An 18,790-nucleotide genomic window follows, 5' to 3' on the forward strand; every position below is an offset into this window, starting at 1 on the left:
GATTTTTGTGTGTTACTCATTCATCAACTATTTATTGAATGTTATCCCATGCCAGGTACTACACTAGGCACATGAAGTTACAATTACTTTTCATATAACCTGGTGTTTGCTTAATTGGTTTTAAACTGCACTTACAGGGGACTTGCAAATATTTTTCATTTCTGTCTTTACACAGCCATAAATGTATGTAGTATTTTTTAAATGGTTTTTTTGAATATTGTTTTTGCTTTCCTCATGCAGTGAGGTCATAAGATAAACTCTTTTAGTATGTGTTACAAGATATTTTCTATGCCAGCGTTCCAGTTTATAAATTTTCTTTCACAGATATAATGTACTGAAATGTAAATAGCTCTTTGTTCATCCTGAGCTTCCTGAAGATAGAAGGTCTGTGGGGATCTTTGGCATCAGTGAAGACAAAGTTCTTCTCAAGTGAATTAGGAACTAAGGGAATCTCCACAGGAAACCGCAGTTGTCAAAATGGTCGTTATAAGCTTGGCCTGTGAATAAAGTGGTTAGGATGGTGAAGAAGATGGTAATAGGGGTAGGACTGAGTTCTAAGCCTGTTGTGGCACTTGTAGCTGCTTGCGCCCCGGCAACATACCTAACCTCCCTGAACCTCAGCTCTCCTATCTGTCCACTGAAGGATGAAAGGCTGTGCCTCATAGATTATAGGCCTGAGGACTGAACCCCGGCATACAGGAAGCACTCTGTAAGTGGTAGCTCCAGCGTCAGTCTCACCAAGAGGCATCTTACTTTCATTCTGCCCTACGTCCAGTCCAAGAAGGAAGTCCGCGTGGTCCTAGTCTTTTGTTCATAGTAGGCACTGCTTAGATTTGCCTCAGAGAGAGGACCTGGAATGCCACAGTTGTCTTTCTTAACATGACATGAATCATTTCTACAAGAGGGGTGAGGAAATTCTAAATATACTCCTCCTCATTAGAATCTTCAAGGACAGAACCACATTTACAGTGGAATTATCATTCTTCCTAAAATGACTCCCAGTTTGACATGAGCATACAGATGTCTTTTCATTTCTCTCCATTCCTTTTTCTCTCAGCCACAGTAGATCATAGCTTGCCCTCTCATTTGATTGGCAGGTAACATAGGAGTGCTTTGTCTTCATGAGGTGAAGGTTGTTCATTGTATATAGAAAATTGAGATAATTGCCTGTAGGCAAGTTGCAGGGGCTTAATGTCATAATGCGAGCGAGGAGGCTGGTTATGACTTGGTGACAGATGATAGATAAGGAGCTAATGCAAATATAGGGGAAATTGGGAAAAAATATTTCTGAGCTTCCTATATAGTTACTTCCAAGGTAAAATAGAAATTAACTATCCCCATTTTTCAGTGATATTTTACTCTTTTCATCTGTTAGTGTGGATGAAATAATATTAATTTTTAATAAGTGAGTATGATATTATATGAAACCTCCTGGTTCCGTTCACAATTGATTGACTTAAAAGGATTCATGTTTGGAGATATTAGCAGTGTAACAAATGTTTGACTACTAAACATGATAATGACAATGAAAATTTAGTTAAATTGTGATGCTGTATTTATTTCCCAAGGAAATATAATTCATGTATGATAATGCTTTCTCTGTACTCTACTTGAAATGTACATAGAAGTTTGTGTATCAGATAAATGTGTGCTGTGATGCACTTGAACATGCTGTGAATCTCTAATTATGTTAAAAAATTATTTTCTTAGTGCAGCTTTATACTCATTATATACTCTACACATTTAGTTTTTGAATAGATTCCTGGCATGATAATTACATAATCATTCAGTACAGTAGAAACATCATTATGGTCAAATACTAATTAGCTATGAAAATGAAACAAAACAACCTAGTTCACAGCTTATTATAAAAAGCTATTTAATATTGTACAAAACGAAATGTATGGTTGAAATTATTATTTGCTTTAAATTTGAGTCATTTTCTTCCTCACTGGGAAGAATCAGTGTTTTGGATGCTTGCTGCCTAATTTATTGCTTGGACACATTATATTTTATTATCAGAGCCTTTATAGCCAGCTCTGGGTAGTAGAGCATCAAAGAACTTGAAGTGGGAATTCTGGGCTCTGTACCTAGGTCTGCCTCACGGCTTCTGCAGAATTAAGAGACTGGCCTAAGTCTTCAGACTACATGTTCTAGAGTTCTTCACATACTGGCTCTAAGCCTCTGGGCACATGGGGTTCAGTAGTAAGTCACTCATTTCTGGGATGCTGGTTTGAACATCTTTGGTGCTGGACATGAGTGATCCTCAACTGCTTTTCTTCTCCAGTGTACCTGAGGAATATAGTGTAGTCTAGTTGATAACAATGAACCCTGGCATTTGTGATTCTCCAGGTGTGTTTGTGATAGGAGAACAATCAGGCAAAACGTAAGCTCTGGTGGAGGGCAGTGGGAGGGTGCAAATAGGTTGATAGATTCCTTCAGGTAAGTCTGTTAAGCACACCTCTCAAGGGGGCAGTACTCTCACTCTCCTTGAGAATTGCTTCTGTGGATAAAAATGGGGTTTTGTCTAGTACTTTGAGGCTTCAGTGCCCTTTGTAGATATGTTTTTGACTGCATGCTTCAGCTGCTCTTTTCTCATATACATGTGGAATCTCAATGAACGTAAATGGTGTAAGTTAGATCTTGTGATCCTAATGTATATACTGCAAGCCTAATAGGAGCTAGAGACGTTCTTATTGTCATATATTGTTACCTTTGGTATCTCACAGTACTGTCTCAATCAAAAGTGCTTCAGCTGATAAACAATTTATAAGTCAAACATTTTATAGGTTTTACGCTACATCCTCTTTCTTTTCCTTCGTGCTTTTCTGTTATCCTTCACTTCAGTTTTGGCCACTGTATTAATTTTATTTCCTGACAAACCATTTGCAATGCAGTTGAAATATACAGGACATACATAGGATAAAAGAGCGCTGCTAGGCTTTCTGATGCACAAAATAAACAATGCTAGCTTGCTTGGACCAAGTCTGATATCGCTATGGGTAACAGGGAGAAGTGGTTGACTGACTATTCATTTCTCTGTTCCTGAAGTTACAAAATTGTGTAGGAAAGCAAGATATTTCAGATCATGAAAATATTCACTATTGAATCAGTTATATTATTAGTCAAATATCCTCTTTGAAATTCTGCTTATTTTATTTGAAGATAATGCAAATTGTTTATAAAGTAAAATCATAAATGTTACAAAGAGTGCATAATTCATGAAGTCTGTGACATGATGATCTAGAACGTTTTTACTCACAGGCAAAGCCAGGAAGCAGTGAGGATCCAGCAGAGTTATGCTACTGAGAAAACCAAGGATGTTAGGGGATTCAACTGACAATTACTTAAATATCAAAGAATTGAGAGAGAACTTTTGGAAAAATGATTAAGTCCTTGAATATTTTTTATAAATATAGTTGTGTTTAAAACCATCCTGTAAAAATGAAATGTTATGTGAAGGATGTCATAATGTACTAATATAAAATATTGTTGGAAAAATTTTGCCAAAAACCCTACTTTATTCTAAGAATTGTGCTTAGTTGTAAATATTGCCTAAACTTATTTTAATAGTCATTATTTCCCTTTTCTAGCCAAGTTCCAATCAATTTTTTTACCACTATTTATTATAAAATTTCAGCCTCTATTTTAAGTGGATTCACTTCAAATGACCTTTCCTCTAGAACCAACTGTCTTGGATAATAAGGGCCCCTGTGTATAAAATATATATGTGAATTATGTGATTCTGCATGTATAGCCGTACATTTCACTGTGTTTTAGTGATCTAAAATGAATGAACTAAATGAATTTTAATTGAAATTAGTTGTGACTAAAATGCAAACAGACAATTTATGTATTTTCTTGTTCAATGAGTTAGGCAGGGATCAGGATATTAGATGTATAGGGCTGGTTATTTTAGAAAGACCAATAAAACCATATGTATATAAGTCATTTTCTGGGACATAGAAATAACTTAATTATAGTTGTATTAATGTCTTTCATTTGTATAACATTTATTCTTAGAAAGTGAGTCATTATTTCATTACCCTTTGTACTGTGTGGTATTTGTTGTGGTGAAATTGCCTGTTCTCCAAAAGTTTTACCAAACTATTTCTTATAATTCTTCTCCTTGTGTTGGCTTTATGACTGTCTATGACCTGAAATCTCACAAATAATGTGGAAAAGTTCAAATATTTTGAGACCCCAATAGTAAAGCGACTGTTTTTGCAGGTATCTTGTGGTCTACAATCCTTCAGAACAAGACCGAAACTCAGTAGTCTCGGTCTGTGTGAGCTCCCCGACAGCACAAGTATCCTCTGCTTCAGGAAAGCCTGTGGAAATTCAAATGAGTGCAGTGTGGGATACAGCAAGTACTGTTTCACAGACAGCCTATGAGGTATGTGCTCTCTATAGAACTTAGAGAGGCAACATGAAAAAAGCATAGCCAGTATATAGTTCATATATGTATTATACGTACCCCTGAGAGAGCTGTCAAGTTGGTGTATGTAAAGTGGTTAAAGTTGTAAATGCCAGAGGATTTAACTGGTGAGTTAAATGACACTAAAGGAAAATAGATCCTGTGTTTTCCAAAATATTAATATCTTTGTTAGTATGTGTATTGTATGTTATTTTTAGAACGTTATTAGTATGTATATTGTATATCTTTGTATATCTATTGTAACTTGTTCCTGAAGTCATGAAGTAATCATTTCTCATAAAATTTTGAATTTTTTGTCTAACGCAATTTAATGACAGTTATAAATATTGAAATGGAGATAAATACCATCCTTCTAAATAACTTGGGATACTTTCAACTTTTCACTGCAAAGGTGACATTAATATACCGTGAAAGAAAGACTTCCTAAAATAAGTAAGATGCTTCTTTTCTGAGATAATTATGGGAAAAATCTGGATTCAAATAATAGACATTTTGGGGGGGAAATGTCTTAAAATAAGCAATATTAAACTGAACCCCCATATCACTGGAAGGATCTAACTTTTAGAGTTTGGAGTACTATTTAAATTGTACTCCAGACTCTATAAAGACACAGACATAAGCTAGGAACTCTAAAAGAAAATTAAAAGCCGTTGCTGGCTGCTCTTATAAATTCATAATTCTTTAGATAGAAAGGAAAGTATAACACAAGTTTTGGTCAGATTTTACAGGAAACACCCCATTTAGAGAATGGAACAGTAGCTCCTGGAAGGCAGGAGTCATGTCTCATGGTGGGTGCATCCTCCATGCCTTGTTCAGTGTCTGCTGGACCCCAGGCATTTGATGGCTGGTGTTGATTGAACTAATGTGCTTAATATTTATATTGTTACACTTACCATTTTTATTTTTAATGTACTGAAATATTATAGTATTATTAAAAGATTCCTAATAATTAGGAAAAATCATTGTTCACAATAAACCCTTACCTTCACGGAGAATTTCCCTGTCTGAGCATCCATTACAAGCACCGTAGGACAATTGAGGATGGTCACATAATTTCATATATTGGATGAAAGCAGTAATGTCTTTGATAGTCTCACCCACTTGAAGTTATTAGTTTCCCTGGATAAACAGAGATGTGGATACTCTACCCATAAGTTATCAAAACATATTTATGGAATAGTACTATATTCTCTTTTTTAAATATGGTAGTTTCTCCTTTTTACTAGAAGTATATATGGTTTCCTTTCAGTAGATACATTTCTCTTTAATAAATTCTCTCCTTTGTCTTGTAAAGATCTCTTTTCTAGCACAGATGCCACCATTGGGACTGAAAGTATATAAGATTTTGGAAACAGCAAGTTCAAATCCACATTTAGCTGAATATGTCCTATATAATGGTCATATAGCAAATAAAGGAATTTTCAACATGAATAATATAAAAAGTGCTCAAGAAGATATAACTCTAGAGAACTCCTTTATTAAGCTGCGGTTTGGTCAGTCTGGGCTTATGGAGGTATGTTCTGAATAGTTCTGAAATTTATAGAAGTCTCGTCACTTTTATTATAATATATGCAGATTACTTCTTCAAAGTGGGAAAAGTGGACACAGATTCTCTGGGAGAAAGGATAGATGAGCTATATGTACCTTCTCCTTGGGGTCCACAGTGACCACTTGCTCCTTATAAGTGTGGTCTGTGGGCGGTGCTGCTCAGTGGACTGTTTGTTATTTGTCCACAAGATAAGTATGGAAGCTGTGGCTGTTTAGAAATGTTTATGGAAACTTTAAAGTAATTTGGCTGAGTAAAATTAGGCCTATTGAATCTAATAATAAAAAATATGAGTGTATATTTGGCATATCACTTTAATTTTTCTAGTAATTCACTTTCATTGTACTTTACAAAAAATATTGTTCCATGCATATTGGAAATAAAAATAAATCCACTCCTTTACTACAGAAAGTTTGAGAAGTACTGGTCTAATCTCTTAATTTGTGTATCTCTTTCCTCCTTGGTGAAATGTGTTCTTTTTGTTCCTATTGCAAAGATTTTAAATCTTAAGGTTAAGTATAAAATTTTGAGTGTTTATCTAAGAATTGTGAATATTAGAGGCTGAATGTTACCATTTTTGAATCTATTGCCAGGTAATTTTTTTTTTTTTTTTTTTGAAATTGACATATACATGTAACTAGATACAACTTGTTAATGTCTTAATCGTGAGTTACCTTAAATTTTTTCTTTTTTTTTTTATCCTTAGGAAATGATAAATAAAGGAGATGGTAAAAGTCATGAAGTAAAAGTGCAGTTTTCATGGTATGGAACCACGAGTAAAAAGGACAAAAGTGGTGCCTACCTCTTCTTACCAGATGGGGAAGCCAAGGTAAGTGCTGGTGAGCTGAGCAGTGAATAAGCACTTATTGAAGAATAATGAGGAGCAAAATAAATGCATCTCAATATTTTGTTATCTATTAGGAATAGATGAGTTGGCTCCATTATATATATCATTATTGACACTTAGCAATTTCTAGTTGAATGTTAGATAAACAAACAATTTCTCAGAATTGGAATTCAGTTAGGATGCTACAGTGGACAAATGCTCTCTATGGAAAGAAGCTAGATTTGATTTAAGATTAGGGTGCTGCCGTGTTGTTGTGTACATATGTGGCATGGCATATATATAGACACAAAATTCCTAGCCATATGAGAAAAATAGATTGACCACTGAGCCATTTTTCTCCTTAAATTTTAGCACTTTAAAAAACAAACAAAAAAATGTTTTCCTACCCTTGACTATAAAGGAAGTATATGCAAATCTTAGCACATTTAATGAAGAAAACAATAAAATTTGCCAACTATTCCACAAGCCCATGAAAACCCCTGCCAACATTTTGATGTATTTTTACTGTCTTTTATTCTATGCGTATCTTTTTTCCCCCATTTTTAAGTTTTTGTCTTCCTACATGAACATATTTTATTTTTCATTGTGACAATGCTCACAATCTGATATGTTCTTTGAAAACATAGTTTTAATACACACTTTTGTGTTTAAAAACTTTTAGCTATAAGATGAATAAGGTCTGAGGGTCTGATGTATAATATGGTAACTAGTTGATAGCACTGTATTATATAATTGAAATTTGCTAAGAGGGTAGAACTTAAGTGTTCTCACACAAAAAACGTGTGTGTGTGTATATATATGTGGAAAAAAAAAAGAATTTCCTATTGTTGCATATGTACATTTTCTCCCAATACTTTACTACTGTAATACTGTGATAAGCTTTCTCTGTAGCATTCTTTTTGTACAGTGCTAATTATTTCCTGAGAATAACTTTACAGAAGAGTCATTTTTTGTCAGTGGATGAAGCCTTTTAAGGCTTTTGACATATATGTACTACTTATCTTCCCTCTAGAAAGATGGCATACATATTCACTCCCACCAGTGTTTTTTTGAGAGTAGCTCTCTAGTATGCTATTCTAAGCTCTGAGAATTAGCCATATTAAATGCTTTACCTATAATAATGAGTGAAAAATATTTTACTGTTAAGATTTTTATGATTATTAGTGAGGTTGAACATTTTTATGCCTTTATCTTTCATATTTCTTTTATGAGTTTCCATTTAAGTTCTTTGACCATTTTTCTATCGATATGACTTGTGGATCTGTAAGTATTCTTTATATATGGTAAAATTAATCCTTTTTCCTATTTATTGCAATCCTATATCCTATTTATGCCCTCAATGTGTCATTTAGTTTGTTAATTCTTTTATTCTTCTGTTATGTAGTAGTTTTTAATTTTTGTGTAGTCAATTTTGTACTTTTTTTCTTTAGAGTTTGTTCCTTTGCTTTTACAGTTACACAGGCTTTCTCCACTTTAAGATAAATTAAATATTCTCCGTATTTTGTTGCCTAGGGTCCTGTCTCCTGAAAAAGTTACTTTTGTTCTAGAAAAGCTTGCTAACCAAAATCAAATATAGATTTTAAGAGATTTTATAGGCCACACTCAGGATTCTAGTTATTTGTCATTGTTTCTGTTTTTTTAAATCATTGAGGAATTAAAGGTAAGCTACAGCTCATAGTAGGCATTTCAGGATGGGCAGTGGATCTTAAGTATAAGCTACATCAGTGTTTTCTCACTTAACAGCTTTTGTCATTAGACAGGCATTTTGTTTTGACTGACATTTTCTTTTAAAAAAAAAAAGTAGCTATGCTATAGAATATTATACATGGACAATTATAATTACTAATTTATTTTAAATGATTTTATCTTTAAATAGCTCTAATATTAGATAGAAGGATAAAGAGAATCATCATATGTTTACAAAGAAGAAATAAAAGAACATCAGGGAAAGAGACAGCTGGGTTTTTCAGAAAAAGGCCCGGACATCACCGTCCTAGGTTTCATTCTCCTCCATTACTTTCTAGCTATATGGTAATTAGGTACAAGAACTTTGTTAACTATAAAGCATTATATTAATTTCAGAATATTTTTCTCTAGCCAAAGAGATAAATTTGGAAGAAAATTACACAGTTCTGAAAATCTTGTGCTACATTGCAAGCCTAGCTTTTTATGCTATTGTTGAGCTTTCTAAGGTGTGTAATACTTAAGAAAATAAAATTCTTCATAAATACTTTAAATTTTGTTTCTGTGTCATATAAGTTATGTGTTTCATTCCCATAGTTTCTTTAATCTAGATTCTAAATAATGAAAACTAAACCAGTGGTTGCCATAGTTCCGAGCTTGGAAGTTGGCTTTATATTCAGCTAGTTCTTTTGAGTAAAAGGGCAGTGTTAGAGTAGTAAACCTGACTGTGATTAAACTGTGTTTCTGAATCCTGCTTCCTGTTTGCTTAAGATGACTCCCTGTGGTCATCCTAGCCACCTTCCCAACCCCTGAACATTAGGGAGCCATGGTTATAATAAATGTTTGCCTGAGAAAATGTCACTGCTATAGAACGATTACTCATTCTAATAAATAACATATGGACAATATAGAAAGATTTTCATTAGAAATTTTTATATCTGGGAGAAATGTTTGTAGATCATCTAGGCCAATCAGGTTGTAAAATTTTTATTTTCTATTTTCAGCAGTTTTTGTCTAATGCAAAACCTTATATTCAATTTTTGTAGCACGCACATATTCCGATACCTCGTAAGGTTTGTTTTTCACTTAAAATTACAACTATCAGGTGATATACATTTGCCAGTTTAGAAACTATAATAAACATTCCTTGGAAAAACTAAAAGCCAAAATACTTTTCTTAAAAATGTGATTTCCTCCTCAGCCTTATGTTTACACAACACCACCTGTTGTCATAGTGCAACATGGAAGGTTTTTTTCGGACGTGACTTGCTTTTTTGAACATGTTACCCACAGAGTTCGACTGTACAACATACATGGTAAGAAAACAGAGAAACGCAGATGTGAAACAAATGTATACTGATTCTTGAATTCTTGCTTTTCTTTTGTTGGTTTTAATAAATTAGCAATTGGTTTTCGGAGATGACAATCATCTGTCTAACCTTGACATCAGACTTATCATATGATTTAAAATGTAGTATTTACCCTTTGATAATCAAAAATGGTAAAACATTTAATGCCTTACATATACTTGTTCTTTTCTTCTGTATATCTTCTCTTTCCTATTGCAGTATTTGTCTTAAGTCATGTGCTCATTTCTCAGATCTAAAAACAGTATAGTGGTTTTCTTTTATTTTATAAAATGGAAATTATATTAAATGTGGCTTTCAATTAATGGATCACTGACTACCTCTGTCACACACATACACACACACACACACACACGGCCTGCCTTAAATATAGAATGTATTGTCATAGTGTACTACTAGAATTTAACTTTAAAAGAAAAATGTTCTCTGCTTGTTTACGACTCTTTAGCTTGTAGAGCATAAAATCAGGCAGTTTTTATTGCTTTTAGGACAGTATTGAAGCAGCTTCTTTGTTAATCAAGTTTTAAGAAATAGGCCTTTGATCTCATTAGAAACTGAACTGTGGACAGTGGCACTGGTCCTTCCATAGGATTTGGGTGGAGCTGTGGTTCCCAAACAATCTCAGAATTGTACAGTTTTGTTGGTTGATTTTGAATTCGCTGTTTTTAGAATGGAGTACTCTTCCAACCACAAGTTTAATCCTGATAACCAGGCCATTTACCATTATATCAACTCTCTTAGAAAGGACCTCATAAAAATGCCACTTTAAATGTTTTGTTGCTGTTAGCTAAGATGAAAAATTAGAAAAGGAAAATATTCTTTCCCAGAATCTTTTTTTTTTAATTTATTTATTTTTATTTTTTTTGGCTGTATTGGGTCTTCGTTTCTGTGCGAGGGCTTTCTCTAGTCGCGGCAAGTGGGGGCCACTCTTCATCGCAGTACGTGGGCCTCTCACTATCGCGGCCTCTCTTGTTGCGGAGCACAGGCTCCAGACGCGCAGGCTCAGTAGTTGTGGCTCACGGGCCCAGTTGCTCCGTGGCATGTGGGATCTTCCCAGACCAGGGCTCGAACCCGTGTCCCCTGCATTGGCAGGCAGATTCTCAATCACTGCGCCACCAGGGAAGCCCTCTTTCCCAGAATCTTTAGGCAGGTAGACAATAAAGCATTTAAAAACCAGTGATAAAATGAATGGGCAGGCACTGTTTACTTTCTAGGTATTGTGGGGAAGCAAAGGCTGCTATGTTCAGGGAATTTCTTAGACAACTAAGTTCAGTTTTCAAATTTCAGTGTCTAAATTTGATTTTGTTTTTAGTTAACTTTCTTAAACTTCAGATCTCAACGATGTTTGCCTTTTGGTAGAATTTCAGGTGTGGACAAACTTTCTCATGTGACTTCTTAGGTAGTAATGTGATATGTTTTCAGGATGACCCATTATTCATATGTTGAATTAAGAAGTAAAAGGTCTTTTAGAAGATGGTAAAGTCATATTAGACACTAACTTTGTGTCTTTTGCAATTATCTGAAATCACTTTGCTACCTACAAGAAAGTCTGTAGTTTTGAAATAATCTTTTATTTAGTTTCCCAAAACCTTTTAAGTCAGAAACACTATTTTTGGCTATCTCTTTGTACTCTTGCATAAGCCATTGTTTACTGTTTCTGAGAGCCCTAAAACTCCATCTTCAGCTGTGGCCAAAGGTTTCATTTTATGGGTAGAAAATAGCATGATCACACAGGAGATGTGCTTATCTACTTTTAAGTTTGCTTAAAACTGTTGTGTTTTAATGGAGAAGTTCTTCCTTGAATATAACATGGCACCGTTTGGCACAGATCTCCATCATCAGGCTTGGTTTACTATTGCTTTTCATCAGTTATATTTAGGGATAGGCTGTGTCTCAGAGTTGCTGAAGCAACTCATCAGAAAAATTCCAACTTCTCAACAGGTGTATTTGCTTAATTGCTTTTGCTTCTGTTTAATTGCATCCGTCCATCAATGCAACTTCTGAGTTTTCTTCGGTTGGCCATGGAATCTGGGTCTCATATCAAAGGGTGGTTTCTGTAAGTTAGAGGGCCCTCTTCTGCTTCTGTGGCTGTAGCCTAGCTTGCCATCATGCTTCAGTGGCCAATTTGGAAATTAGTAGGCTCTGACTTGGCCCGTTTACTTATTTTCAATAAACACACACTCATCAGAACTAAATGCTTGTCTTTTCTCCTCTTCCCCTCCCCTCCTGTCCCCTACTGAGCAGTCAGAAATGCCCAGTGGCTGACGAACAGCCCTTTAGCAGGAGCAGGGGCCACGGAGAATTCACTGACCCCCAGCTCTCCAAGGTGGCAGTGCTGGCTCTGATTAGTCAGTTAAGGAATAGAGGTTGTTTTGAACGAAGTACTTAGAGTATTAGCATAACAAAAATAATAATAAAGAATAAATATGCAGACCTCAGATTGCCTCTGGATGTCTCAGTGGGTGGAATAAACTTGAGCTCAAACCTTTTTTCCTGATGTTAGATTTTTGCAGCTTGGAAGCAGGAGGCTTCAGAAGTTTGTGGGAAATGACAGATGAATAAGTTAGATATAATGTAAAGTTAACTTAAAGTGCTGTTCAGATGAGTTTTACTGTACTTGCTTGGACTGAACCTGAAACCAGCATATGTAACTATTCAAAGTGGCAGATCCATCTTTCTTTTTGCTGTCTCAAGCCCGGAGCATTTTTTTTCCCCAACAAGACTACAGTTTGTGAAAAATGGAGATATTAGATCACCTGAAAGGCTTTCTTCCAAACTATATAGCCTCCCATGTTTGTATTTGAGCTCCTGGGGAAAAAAAAAAAAAAAAAAAAAAAGCCCAGTTGTGGAGATGGAGCCTTTTCTTGGTAGCCTCTGTGACCCATTTCCATCTGTCCTTTTCTTTCATACACTATTGCGTGAGGGCACAGATTGTCTGGATCCTGTCTTAGTGGGCTTTAATTAAATCACTAACCCAGGCCTGTGACAGAGATGTGAAATCTTCAGGCTGTTTGACTCTCTAGGTGTTCACACTACCTGAAAAGGGTTTGGTTATGCAGCGCTAAAGCGTCTGTACTAAGAAATACTTGACAGCTCTTTTGAACTTTGGCCTCTTGTAAACTAGGCTTCTGAGTGATTGATCAAAATGCATAGACAAACTGACTTTTGATCTCAGGTGTTACGAATACTTCAGCCAACTTCCAAGCTTTTATAGATTGGCTTTGGTTTTAAATTTCTTAAGATAACAAAAATATCTATTCTTGAACTTAACTTATTAAACTATTTTCAGACATAGACTAATTTTGCCCCCTTTAAACTGAGTAGATATGGTTATTTGGACGAGTATTAATGACTAGAGTCTGTTGTTAGTACCAAATTCATGATCAATGGGGGTTGGGGGGAGGGAGACTATTAATATTTTATGATTACATACTGAAATTGTATTAGTTTACTAAACCAGTTAATCACACAAAAGATTTTATTATCTCTGAGCAAGAAGGGTGAAGAAAATGAGTTTTATTATGGATTGTCTTTACTGAGTATCTGTTCATATTAAACCTTTCAAATTCCATTTACTTGAAACATTCTTTTAAAACCTAAGGTAATGCAAACCTGACAAAATATATTTAAATTCCTCAATCTCCTTTTTTAGTTACTCTTTGATTCTTCTCTCCATAAAGTAACTTTTGCCCAATTTAAGCTTCAGAAAACAAAGTCAAGGACAAAAATCAACCAACCCTTCCCAAATTACATAAACTGTGTGATCATTGTTGATTTTGAAACAAACTGAGTCGGGAGGCCTGGGTGCAGCCTGACTTCTGGTTTTGTTCTTGGTTTGGTATTTAACTTTAGTTTCTCTATTTGTGTTCTCTCCAGATTCTGAAAATAATAAGCAGTACAGTTTAAAGTCTCTCTCTTAACATCATTTAAGCTATTAAAAACACTGTGTTTTTATTTTCATTATTGTTCAGACATTACATTCAAAAGGTTTCTAGAAATATTAAATTAGAGGAAATTTTGTGCTTTCACAAGCTTTAAAAGCTTCAAAAGATCAGAGCAATTTCAGAGATTTCTGATGAAACATCATGCTTTGCCTTATATCAAGTTAAATAAATCCTTTCTATGGTGACCATAACTTAATGAAATGCCCTTTTAGGGCTATTTTATGATTTCTAAAAGATTATTTCGTTTGTAGAAAATAACATTTTTCTGGAGGAAAAGGTGGGAGAGGTGGGGATTAATTTTTCTTGTAGTGTAATCATCTTTCATTAAATTGAAGCTGTAAATGTTACCAGATATGCTGCTTTAGCTTTTATCGTTAACCTTGGATTAGAAGATAGATTATAATACAAGCAGAAACCCCTGTACCCCCTTGTGTTACAGTAATTTGTTATTTTACCATCACAAAAAATAGGTATCTTGCTGTGATGTTATGATCAGTAAGTGACATTCATGAGCTGTAGTTTCATTTGTCTTCAGAGTTGTAATTATTAGACTGGTGCTATTTTCTGACATAAACTGCTACTTTGAAGAATTAGGTTGCTATGGGTTACCAATGTATCATGTTCATTTTCACTGGCACAAGGTTCAGGTTCCAGATCTGTTAATATATACCTTCAAGGTTTTTTTTCCCCCTCAGGACTATGTTCTCCTAGACAGGTGTTTGTGAGTGAGTGAGTGAGTGTGTCTGTGTAAACCATGTTTCAACCCTTAGGAGAAATATCTTAAATGCAGTAAATACTTTTGCCTGTTTTCCACCAACACATTATGAAGGTACTGCATGTAATGGATCTTGCCAAAAGAAAGTACACAGTAGCCTGGGGGTAAAATGTAATGAACTGCCATCAAGAAGTATGGAAGAAAAGACTTTCCTTTGGCTGAAATGACTGATAATTTCCTTCCAAGGGCATATTTAGCTATCAAAGAGAGGTTGCTTTGTTTTTCTTCTGTTTTGAATATATAATCTAAATGGATTCATAACATGACCCTTGACTTTTAGAGAGTCAAAATGAACTGTATCCAGTTAAACATATAAGAGAATCACATTGGGAATTAGAGATCTGAATCCTTAGTTTTGCCTCTAAGCAAGCTAGAGTGACCTTGAGTTTGTTCTTTAACTTCTTAGGAGAGAAAGACTAGATGGTCAGTTAGGTATCACCATCAAAGAATCTTAACAACACTTGTTTTCACATCAAGTTTCTTTGGTGCTTGACTCCTTGCTTCTAAATTCATCTTCTAAGGATGCTTGAATCTGGGCCCCTCATCCCTGGAGTCCTTCCACTTATAAACAAGGTCTCACAGCTTCGCTGAAGTTGTTTTTATTTCCATAAAAAGATTCATGAGGATATTAAAATGGTTTGTAATCAGTCTCTCATTTTTCCCAGGACTACGTTCCATATTTAGTTTGATTTAAGAGCAAAAAGCATTAAGTAAGTTATGGCTAGGCAGACTTAGGTAATTAAAACATTTTTGGAATATCATAATATGCAATTGACTGCTAAGGATTTTTTTCCTGTTAATTGGAACTTTTAAAAAATGAAATAAGTAGCTATGTGTCAAATCTGATTACTCCCTACAAGCATGAAAAGGAAGGTTATTTTAAGGGACTATAAGCACATTCTGGTTACACAAATTCAGAACTCGGAGGTTATCTTGGGGGCTGTTTGACAGCAGCTGCTGCATTGAAGGCATAGCTTCTTAGCGGGAAATAGCATCATCTCCCACAAATATGTGTTGTACTAAACTCAGATGAAGGGAATAGGGATGGGAAACACAGGGAAGTGTGACGGTTAAGAGCTCCAACTCCAGAGTCAGCCCATGTACATTTCATTCCCAGCTCCCAAACCAGCTCTGCCGCTTACCAGGTGTTTGACCTTGTGCAGGTTATTACCTACATGGTCTTGGTTTCATCATCCTGAAAATGATGACAATAATAGAGTCTTCCTCATAGGAGTGTTGGAGGATTAACTGAGTTAATGTACATAAAGCCTGACACATACTAAGTGTTGTATCTCCTTAAGAAGGATGTGCAGGCCTGAGAGAGTGGTCATTGGAGGGTTGAGGGATTTGGAGAAGATTTGATAAAGGAGGTGAGTTTTTGAGATGCTAGGTCTTAGAGAAATGTCACTTGAATGGGCAGAAAAGAGGAAAAGAATATCACAAAGTGTGAAGTGGTGTGGGTGAGATCAAATTTCCTTGTTCCTATAAGAATTTGAAGAATCGAAGTCCATTACATATTTGTAATTTGACATCTAGTTTTCCTTTATACATTTAAATATTTGCAAAGGGTTTTATTTTTGGTATACTGTAAATATTGACATTTTAAGATAAGCATATCCAATGGGTAGCAATTTGATACTAAATCATGCATTTTTAAAAAGCCTCAACAAACTCTTCTTAAACAGTCAAATTTCATATCATTATTTTCTCCTTGAACTCATGTTTCCATTCTACTTCCTCCACCAAATTTTATCTTAGTATAATACTTTATGCTTGAGAGTCTTATTATTGGTCAACTTTTCATTATTCTTCTGAAAGAAATATATATATGTGTGTTTTAAATAAATATATATATATATGTTTTAAAATTCTGTCATCCTAAAACTCGAAGTATTAAATTTCTTCTGGATTGAGTTATAAAAATTGTTATAGTATATGATTGATCAAAATATATAATTGATCTATATATATTACCACTTTGATCATTTATTTTATAAACTTTAATAGAAACAGTTTTCTTAATGACATGAATTGTACCCTTTGTATCCTAAATGTTTATGCATTCATTGGTGAATGTTACTTATTGCTAGAAGAGATAGGTTTCAGCATCGATTTTATTCTTTCTGTTCTTATAAATGTAAGGCAAAGGAATGTTGCTAACATAAATAAGTAGGTGGAAATTGAAGTTTAGTTATGAGAATGCCATTTAATTCCTTGAACTCCTTCTGAGTTATATTCCATAAATCACAGTGATCTATTGCCAAACATTAATCAATTATTTTTAATGATCTACTGTCTGACAACTTTATTAGGTAACCTTCAATTTTGTTGAAAGCCAACAATTGGAAAACCATGTGTTTTGCAAAAATATTTGTTCCCTAGTTGTTGAAGTTCAATCAGACACCAATACCTCAGATTGTTTTTGTTCAGCACCCCCCTTGAGTTAGGGTGGGTGAGAGGCATGCTGCTGCCTTTTTTTCTTTCTTTCTTTCTTTCTTTCTTTTTTCTTTTTTCGGTTAAGCTGGGAGAAGGAATAGTGAAAGTGTGGTTTAAAAAAAAAAGAAAAGAAAAGGAAGGACCACATGCTTCCATGGCAGGTCTGTTTCAGTGGAATCTGAGCTTCCTATCTAAAAGCACCTTGGAATAGAGCATGTTTGCAAGAACAGGAAGTAGGCAACTCCAGGGTGACTGTCAGTGTGGAGCCAGGCAGACCACTGAGATTACCCCAGCAGCCTTCCTTCTCTGTCCTAGACCAGCCCAAGTCTGGACTGTGGGTCATGAGCTGTTTATTCACCTCCCAGGTTAGTTAGACCACGTCTGTTTTGAATTGAAAAGAATGTTACTGATGTAGGTGTTACGTTCCTCCGAAACAGGGCTTTAAAAAAACCTGTTGTTTTTTAAAATCAGTGTTTATTAGAAAAAAAAAAAAGACAGGTTCCCAGTTTTGTTGTGTATGTTTCAATTATTAGGCCTTTTTCATATATATCATACTTAACTGGTAGAATCTTTAACCAGAATTTGCAATCTGTGTGATCAAAACGCTATACCTTTCTTATTATGCATTTACTTTTGTGTCATTGTGAGAATTATTGAAATGAAGAGCATAAAGTATGTAGACTAGTGCCTAGCTCATACGTTGATCGGTAAGCAGTGGTAGTTATTTATCTAGTGCTTTATAAATGAAACAGAGTGACGCATCATTATTTTCTTAAATTTGAGTCTTGGAATGAAATTTACTAAACTGTGTATTCCTGAAAGCAGATGTTAAAATTTTCACTTGTGGAGAAATAATCAATGTGAACATTTACAGGCCTGGAAATCAGCAGGTACCTCAGAGGATAAATTAGATCTTGTAATGGATGATAAGTTGAGTCAGTCAACATGGATAAAAAGGTCATCCGGTTGTGGGAATTACTACCATTTCTATTCTTGGTACTTTCAGATGGGAGTACACTTTTTTTTTTTTTAAATATAGTCATGATAATATTTGCTCTTTAGAAACATTTTCTACATGTTGACCTACTAAATTTATCATTGTTGTGAGAATTGTCATTTAAGTGTATGTGTCAAACTAAGCAGTGTGTGTTAATTAATAATCATGTGTCAACTCCCAGTTAAGTTGGATAAGTTTACAAAAACAATGTCAGAAAGTAAATACACACTAGGAGAGTTATTCTTATATTTTTGATCATTTAAATACAAAACAAAATACTCCCAAAATTGAAGGGGAGATATTCAAAATTAGAAGCCCTGGTTTTTCATGACAGCTCTTATTGTCCTACTTCTGCTATGACATAAGGGCTCAGTCCCTCTCTCCGTTCAGACACACATTTGAGGAAAAGGGATGAGGACAGCAGGTAGATAGCAAGGTTCCATTTTTGCCCCAGAGCACACATTTTAAGGACAGTCACTGAAGACCTTGCTTTAAATCTTGGGTGGGTTTTTTGAGGATTTATTTTATATTTGATTTCCTATCTATGTCACATTTCAGTTAGACTTTTGTTTGAAGGCTTAAACACCTCTCTTAGGGCTCTCACCATCAGTTTTCATTTTCCCAGGTGGGTGTGGGCCAGTTGCTGTTTTTCCATCTTGATCTGATAACTTGTCCTAAGCACACATTGAGTGCCACTAATAAGATATTGGATTCTTGCTGGAGTGAGAGAGGGGCTCTCTCTTGCTCTTTTCCCCAA

General features: G+C 34.9%; 1 protein-coding gene across 1 annotated transcript in view; it reads left to right on the plus strand.

Annotated features, from left to right (window-relative positions):
• MAN2A1 (mannosidase alpha class 2A member 1) overlaps positions 1–18,790 on the plus strand; it is a 161,501-nt gene that overhangs the window by 111,072 nt on the left and 31,639 nt on the right. The window contains exons 13-16 of the mRNA XM_082375444.1: positions 4,231–4,396; positions 5,733–5,951; positions 6,691–6,813; positions 9,716–9,830. Of these exons, the coding sequence (XP_082231570.1) occupies positions 4,231–4,396; positions 5,733–5,951; positions 6,691–6,813; positions 9,716–9,830 (623 nt within the window). The remainder of the gene's footprint in view (positions 1–4,230; positions 4,397–5,732; positions 5,952–6,690; positions 6,814–9,715; positions 9,831–18,790) is intronic.

This window comes from Balaenoptera borealis (genome assembly GCF_965194805.1).
Source record: "Balaenoptera borealis genome assembly, chromosome: 2".
Lineage (NCBI taxonomy): Eukaryota > Metazoa > Chordata > Mammalia > Artiodactyla > Balaenopteridae > Balaenoptera > Balaenoptera borealis.